General features: G+C 51.4%; 1 protein-coding gene across 1 annotated transcript; it reads left to right on the top strand.

Annotated features, from left to right (window-relative positions):
- On the top strand, positions 756–3,986 carry LOC8069308 (heavy metal-associated isoprenylated plant protein 33). Its single transcript, XM_021460826.1, has 3 exons — positions 756–1,308; positions 1,444–1,519; positions 1,813–3,986. The coding sequence occupies exons 1-3, from the start codon at positions 1,279–1,281 to the stop codon at positions 3,492–3,494; spliced, it is 1,788 nt and encodes a 595-aa protein (XP_021316501.1). The 5' UTR covers positions 756–1,278; the 3' UTR covers positions 3,495–3,986.

Raw genomic sequence — 8,166 nt, forward strand, 5'->3', positions numbered from 1 at the left:
GTTGATACGATAGAGGTCCTCTTTGGCGGGAGTTTTTTTTAAAAGCTCTAGTTCCGGTTCCACTACAACTCTAAGTAGATCTCTGCGGTATGTCAGAGACGGCTCGTTGAGTGAAGCTCGTGTGAGCGCCGGAGTCCTTTTTAAACGCTATAGGAAAAGCCTCTCCATTGCGCGGCTTCTCCCGCTAAAAAATGGATCATCTTCTTCCATAGTTTGGTTTTGTATACCTTGATTTAACAACACTATAAACACTATATTTTTTCTTTCTCACACTCACTGCCATATACTTCTACCTCTTCTCCAGTTAGACACCTGTTATTTTCTCCAAAAGCTTAAAATAATAATTACCAGCCAAGTGGAATTTACATAGGGACCTGTTTATAAAACTAGAATTCTAAAACTAAAATACAGAAAAACCACCGTATCAGAGCCTATTTAAACCACACTTTGGGCAGTGATCTTTCTCACAACACAACACCATCTCGGAGAAGAAGAGCCTTCTCCTCCCCTCACAAAAAAAAAGAAGAAAAAGAGTCTTCTTCTTTCTTCTCAAGAACAAGAAGAAGAAGACGACGAAAAGGGCTTCCTTCGTTCCGCTTGCAAGGCGACCAACCTCAAGGAATAGAGGTACGCATGGACTCCACTCCACTCTTTTCCTACATGTGCTTCGCTTTCGTGTATAGCAGAGTCGGTCATAGTCTCAGAGAGAGAGAGAGAGATGTGAGGGGTAGTCAGGATCCAGGATCGCATCTTTTTTTTTTTTTTTGTGGGGGCGTCTCTCTCCTGGTCGTGGACCACGCCGCCGAGTGCCGATTGACTGCAGGCGCTCGCTTAACAGCCTTGGTTTTCCACAGACACGGACTCTAATAAACAGCCGAAGGTCTGGCCTGCTGGGTTTTTTTTTTTTTTTTTGATGAGATGGCCTGGCCTGCTGTTAAGTCCGTCTCATGCTCGACTGCTCGTGCGTCTCCAGGAGTAGATTTATTCAATCCATTCCTTGTGTGAGGGGGAGAGTGTCAAGTGACAGTATTTTATTGCGAAAGTTGCCTATATTTGAGCCGATCCTGTGATCGTCCCCCCTCTCTCTCCGCCGAGAGTGGAGTGGAGTCGAGGACGAGGAGAGGCAGACGAGACCGACCAAGAAATGCTCCCTTCGCGTGCCGCCGTCACTGTTCTTCTCCTCCCTCCCTGATTTCAGTGCTCTCCTCTCTCATATCACCAGCAGATCTGAAGCCCATTCCGTCGGAGCCTGCGGCGGAGCGTGAAAAGTCGGCCACCATGAGTCGCGAAGATATCCTCAAAGTCCAGGTGAGTTCGTTTGTTTGGTTGCTTCAGTTCTTCCCAACTCGATCAAGCACACGCATTCCACGATGCATGACCATGGTGATTTGCTGTTGCCTGCTGCAATTTCGTGATGTTTTTTTTCTGTCTGTCTGTCAACAGACCCTCGAGCTCAAAGTTCCTATCCACTGCGATGGATGCCTGAAGAAAGTGAAGAAGATTGTCCAAAAAATTGATGGTAAGTTTCTGGATTAAGATCGATCTCTTTAAAACCGCGAATTTCTTGCTTTTTTTGTTTTTGTTTTTGTTTCCGTTCTTCTGTGTTCGTCTTCTTCCCTCCTGGCTGCTGCTGACGGCGCCAGGGGAGAGTGAGATGAGATCAGAGGGGGTGTGTTCAGTTCAGCTGGAGAGGATGCTCTGTTCTTCTCCAGAACAGAAACGATCCATTTCCAAAAAAATACAATTTTTGTTCTCTCTCGTTTTCGTCTGTTCTGAGTGGAATGTATGCGCTGGAATGGTTTTGTCGTGCAGGTGTGTACCAGAGCAGCGTCGACGCGGCGCTGGGGAAGGTGACGGTCACCGGGCTGATGGACCCGGAGACCGTCATCACCAAGATCCACAAGTCCGGCAAGCCGGTGCGCGTCTGGGGAGAGAAGCCTGGCGTGCCCCTGGAGGTCCAGCTTGAGAACCTCAAGCTTGGCAGCGGTGGGAACGGGAAGGGCCAGCAGCAACCCAAGGACGATGGCGGCAAGGGCAAGCAGCAACAGCCCAAGGATGCTGGTGGCAAGGGCCAGGCCAAGGACGCCGGCGGCAAGGGACAGGGCCAGGGCAAGCAGCCCAATGGTGGAGCGGGTGGTGGTGGCGCCGGTGCCGGCGCGAAGGAGGCGAAGGTGGTGGCGCCGCCGCCGCACCCGCAGCCGACTCCGTGGATGAACATGCAGGGAATGAAGTTCCCTCCGCCGGAGGTCATGCCCATGGGCGCCGGCAAGATGCCGATGCCGATGCCGTTCCCGGCGGCTTCGACGAAGGCGCAGGCCGCGGCGCCCAAGGACCCGAAGACGGTGAAGTTCGACCTCCCCGGGGGCGATGAGTTCGGGGACGACGACAGCAGCGGCTTCGGCGACGAGTTCGACGAATTCGACGACATCGATTTCGAGGATGACGGCCTCGACGACGACCTCGACCTCGACGACGACCCCGCCATGATGACGAGGCCTATGGCCATGCCACCGGCTGCCGGCGGTGGCGACAAGAACGGCGGCAACGGCGGAAAGAAGGGTGGCGGCGCGCAGCAGCCGCCGCAGAACGGCAAGGGTGGTGGCAGCGGCGCCCCGGGCGGCGTGAGCCAGCCCGGGCAAGGCAAGAAAGGCGGCGTCCCCGCCGGCGCCGGTCTCGGTGGGCCCATGATGGGCGGTGGCGCGCCGCCGCATCCGGCGGGAAGCATGATGATGAGGCCGCCCCACATGATGGGCGGCGGCGGCGGCGCGGGTTTTCCCGGCATGGGCCCGATGGGCGGTGGCGGGCCCCTTGGCGGCATGCCGATGGCCCATCCCCAAATGGGTGGCCCCGGCGGCGCTCACGGCAAGCCTGCTGGCGGCATGCCGATGAGCGGCCTCCTCCCCCACATGGGTGGCGCCGGCATGCAGCCAGGCGGTGGTGGCGGGCACGGCAAGCCGGCTGGCGGCATGCCGATGGGCGGCCACCCCTACACGGGTGGCGCGGGCATGCAGCCGGGCGGCGCGCACGGCAAGCCTGCTGGTGGCATGCCGATGGGCGGCCACCCCCACATGGGTGTCCCCGGCAGCGCCGCGCACGGGATGCCTGCTGGTGGCGGTATGCCTGCTCCTGGGTTCTTTCCGGGCAGCAGCATGCCGGCGGGGCAGGAGATGCTGGCCAAGTCCCAGCTGCCACCGCAGCAGCAGCAACAGATGGCCGCGGTGATGGCGCAGCAGCAGCAGCAGATGGCTGCCATCATGGCGCAGCAGCAGCAGCAGATGCTGCTGAACGGGCACGGCCACCACCACGGCCACGGCGGCCAGGGGTATCCACCACCGCCGGCAGCGAGCGGCAGCTACGGGTACGGGTACGGCCGGGCGCCGATGCCGCCGCAGTACCCGCCGGCGGCGCCGTACTACTACGGGATCCCTCCGCAGCGTCACCCGCACGACAACCTGTTCAGCGACGAGAACCCCAACGGGTGCTCGGTCATGTGAGGCGACGTCGGTCGCCGGCCGGCGGCATGCTGAATGCTGATGCTCTCTCCGGATGAGAAACTGAACCAGCTGCAGCCAACCGGAAGGAGGGGAGGAGAGCTCAGGCCGTCGGAGGTGATCACCGTGCGTGGACGTGGATGGAAGCAGGGAGGCGATCGGCAGCCACAACCGCCACCCCAGATTTCCCTTTTCTAAATTTCCCTTTACTTTTCTAGTTTATCATTTTCAGCTTTAATTTACTTTTCTTTTTTCTGAACAAAAAAAAAAGAGAGCAGCTTCCTTGGATTGGAAGGTAGGTATAGTAGAGTAACTATGATAGTGGTGATAAGAGATGATGATGGTGCTTTGGTGTGAGCTGAAGGAGGAGGGAGGTGATGCTAGCTGATAGCTTGCTTCCCTTCATTCTTTCTTGCTCCATATAATGTGATGATGATGATGGTGGTGGAATGAATGAATGAACAATGTGCAAAAACAAGGTTAAATGCCAAGCCATGCCATGCTATTGTCGCTGTGTGTGTGACTTTTTTGTGCTGCTGTGTGGTCTGTGAGTGGAAATGGAAACGGAATGCATCATGCTCTGGAAGGTATAGGTAGAGCTTCTTCTCTACACCTTGGCATGGCGCATGCTAGTGGAATGCAACGTTGTCAACTATAGCGGCCGCCTGCCCTCTGCCTGCCTGGTTTGGTGTGTGATGTTTCATGGTGGTGGTGGTGGTGATAATGGTGGCAGCCAGCAACGAACGGAGCCTGCCGGGCCGTGGCGACCATGATGATGGCGGGTGAGTGGTGATGGCGACGGCAGTGGTCCATGCCATGCCATGCCATGCCATGCTGCCTTGTTGACTGGCCAGTGCAGGCAGCAGCTGCCCTCTCGCCGCAGGGCCATGGCATGGCATGGCATTGCAGTGCTTTCTCCTGCACCCTGCACTCGCATTATTGATGCGGGTAAAGAATTGGCATGCTCCTAGAATATGAAAGAATGTACAGTAAACAGTAAACCCCCTCCATCCTCCACTTGTATGACCCACAGGCCACAGCAATGGTCCCATTGCTGCCTTGGATTACTCCTACATTATATACTGTATTTCCAGTGAGAAAAAGGAGAGCTTTGCAGGAGAATCCATCCAGGGTCTGGACTTTTGAGCCTTGATTGACCATTTGACTCGTTTTGCTTCATCAGGTACCGCTGCAGGACGCCATTAGTTTAGCATCTGTCTGATGGAGCATGATAGGGCAGGCAGGGCAGGCGGCAGCAGCGCTTGCTTGAGATTCGGTGCTGCTTGTCGCGCATGGCCGCCGCTGTGGATGTGGTGGATTCCTCACGCGCCGCTGCTCCCGTATCAGGGCGCCCAATCACTCGCCCCCCGCGCTCTGTGGGCAGACACCCATCATCACAGGCACGGATTAGATTAGATTAGATTAGATTATCCCAACCCCCCACACACACCATGCATCAGTGGACATGCCGTGCCATGGATTAGTGTCGCCGGTAAAGAATGCAGGGATTTTGAGGGAAACTGTACAGGAATTTCACGCGGCACCAGCAGGGAACGCCGCCCTCGAAATGGGGCTTAAACTAGTGGGGATTTCCTTGGACATGCCGTGCCATGGATTAGTGGTTTGCTTTGCTGCTGCCTTGTTGACTCTTGTAGCTCCTTGTTGGTGTCAACTCTCAAGTCTGAACTTGAGGATCTGTTCAGAAACAGTAGGATGCTCTAAAAGCAGGCACAGAGTTGTTGCTACGGCTGCTATGTACTAGAGTGGTGTGGACAGTCCACCACAGCTCCTCCCAAAAGCATATAGCCATAAAAAGGGGAGGAAGGATGGGATCTGGGCATTTGGGCAGACGGTCCAAGGGCATGTTTTGCGGGTACACTGAATCATTAGCAACGTGGGGTCCGCCTGATGATTGCTTTGAATTTGCTTGCTTCAAAGCCATAATCTATCTATCTATCTATTGTACTAGTATTCTTCTACTATAGTAGGCCTGAACTGTGAATGGGACTGGGATTGGGCCTGGGCCTCCGATGGATCGATGCCTCGTCGGCTCATGCAGGCACTAATGCGGCGTGCTGCTGTCTCCAACGCAACGCAACTATGGTAGTGGTAGGGATACTCCTAGGCCACAGCCACAACCAAACATCGTCAGCAGAAGACGGAATTTCTTGAACCGTGAGAGAGAGGACAGAGGATAGCCATGCTTCTGTAGGGCGTAGGCTTGCTGCGGCTGCTTGCGTCACCCACGAATTTCTTGAACCATCGTGCTTCGTGCATGTCGGATGTGAAGAAGAACCTGCAGGCCTTGTTTAGTTCCGAAAACTGAAAACTTTTCGATAACGTAGCACTTTCGTTTGTTTGTGACAAATATTATCCAATCATGGACTAACTAGGATCAAAAGATTCGTCTCGTGATTTACAGCTAAACTGTGTAATTAGTTTTTGTTTTCGTCTATATTTAATGTTCCATGCATGTGCCATAAGATTCGATGTGACGAGAAATCTTGAAAATTTTTTGGTTTTTAGGATGAACAAAATTTTTTGGTTTTCAGGATGAACTAAACAAGACCTGAGCGTTGATCCACCGATCCCGCTGCAGGCCAGTCAGTGAGCAGCGCACCATCAGGGCCTTGTTTAGTTCCAAAAAATTTTGCAAAATAGGAATAGTATCACTTTCGTTTATATTTGACAAATATTATCCAATCATGTACTAAGTAGACTCAAAAGATTCGTCTCGTCAATTCCGATCAAACCGTGCAATTAGTTTTTATTTTTGTCTATATTTAATACTTCATGCATGGGTCTAAAATCATGTACTAAGTAGACTCAAAAAATTCGTCTCGTCAATTCCGACCAAACTGTACAATTAGTTTTTTATTTTTTGTCTATATTTAATACTTTATACATGGGTCTAAAGATTTGATATGACGAAGAATCTCAAATTTTTTTGGCAAGTTAGGCCTTGTTTAGTTTGAGAAAAATTTTGGATTTCGCTACTGTAGCACTTTCATTTGTTTGTGATAAATATTATCCAATCATAGACTAACTAGGATCAAAAGATTCGTCTTGTAATTTACAGGTAAACTGCATAATTAGTTTTTGTTTTCGTCTATATTTAATGCTTCATGCATGTGCCGCAAGATTCAATGTGACGGGGAATCTTGAAAAATTTTGGAAACTAAACAAGGCCTTAAACAAGGCCCAGCAGCGTCGGCGTCGCGCCGCGCGCGATCTATACGTCGCCGGTCACGATCCGGTCTCCAGTAAAGTCAGCCATCGCCGGCACCCATCGGCCGGCCGGACCACATTTTATCTTAGGCAAGTTTGATTAAGTTGGCAAGTGTTTGGTTGATAACTAAGTTTAGGTATAATTTTTTTAGGCTCCACATATCATAAAGTTAAAAAGTGTGGCAAGATTCTTTTAGGCATGGCAAAGTGTGGCAACCAATTTGCTAGCAATACTTTTTGTGGCTTGCCACACTTACCTAAAGTTAATTGTGGTAAACCATGCCTAGCAACCAAACATGCCTTTATCAGAAGACGGGTCACGTGCAGGGATGTACTATACTGCCTTGACGACCTGTTGACACAAATACTGGAAAAAGGACTGCTGTGTGTACTAGGCTACACTGCATTGTTTAAGAAAAGTGCATGTTTGGATTACTGTTATGTTAGGTCTTGTTTAGTTCCGAAAACTGAAAAGTTTTTGGAATTGTAGCTTTTTCGTTTGTTTGTGGTAAAAATTGTCTAATCATAGACTAACTAGAGTCAAAAAATTCGTCTCGTGATTTACAGTCAAACTGTGTGATTAGTTTTTGTTTTCGTCTATATTTAACACTCCATGCATGTGCCGCAAGTTTCGATGTGACAGGAAATCTTGAAAACTTTTTGGATTTCGGGGTAAAGTGAACAAGGTCTTAGTAGTACAGTTTATGTTATGAAATAGTACTCTGTACTACAAATAAATATTATTGTTCGTGTGAGGTTGTGAGAAGAATCTGTCAACCATTTATTAATATTTTTCTTTTATAATAAAAATCGACTTTCTGTCATACCTTTCGAGGACGGCACCAGCTTCGGTCGGGCCACGTACGGCCAGCGGGCGATGCCGCATCGGAATGATGGCCACGACGGGAAGGACACGCACGCACGGGCAGGGGCAGGGGCAGGGACGACACGTGAACGCGCGCCTGACGAGTCATGCATGATCCATGCACGATGAACGCGTACCCGGCCACGGCCAGCGCGCGATGCGGCGACGGTGGACGACGCAGCCACACCGGTGCACACCCGGCTCTACACAACCGTGTAGGGCAGGCACAAATGGGAAGGGAGCAGCCACAGACACGTACCCCACCTAATGATACGAATAATGCCTGGCCCCACCTCTGGACCCCTTTCCTTTGACCCTTTTTTTTTTCTTTTGACCCCTGGCCGGCCAACGTCTCTCGTTCGTACTTCTACACTTCTTCTTCTTCTTGTCGTCCCGCGCTACCGTGCATCAATCAATCCATCTGTTGCACAGTGCTGTCGACCGCGTTCTCGCGTCATCATCCATCGTTGCATGCCTTTTCTTTTTCCCCACAAGGCCACAAGTGGAGGCAGCACGATTTTCTCATATTAAATGTAGGTAAAAAAAAAAACTAATTGCACAACCTAATTATAAAATGGCAAG

Source organism: Sorghum bicolor, chromosome 5, assembly GCF_000003195.3.
Source record: "Sorghum bicolor cultivar BTx623 chromosome 5, Sorghum_bicolor_NCBIv3, whole genome shotgun sequence".
Taxonomy (NCBI): Eukaryota; Viridiplantae; Streptophyta; class Magnoliopsida; order Poales; family Poaceae; genus Sorghum; species Sorghum bicolor.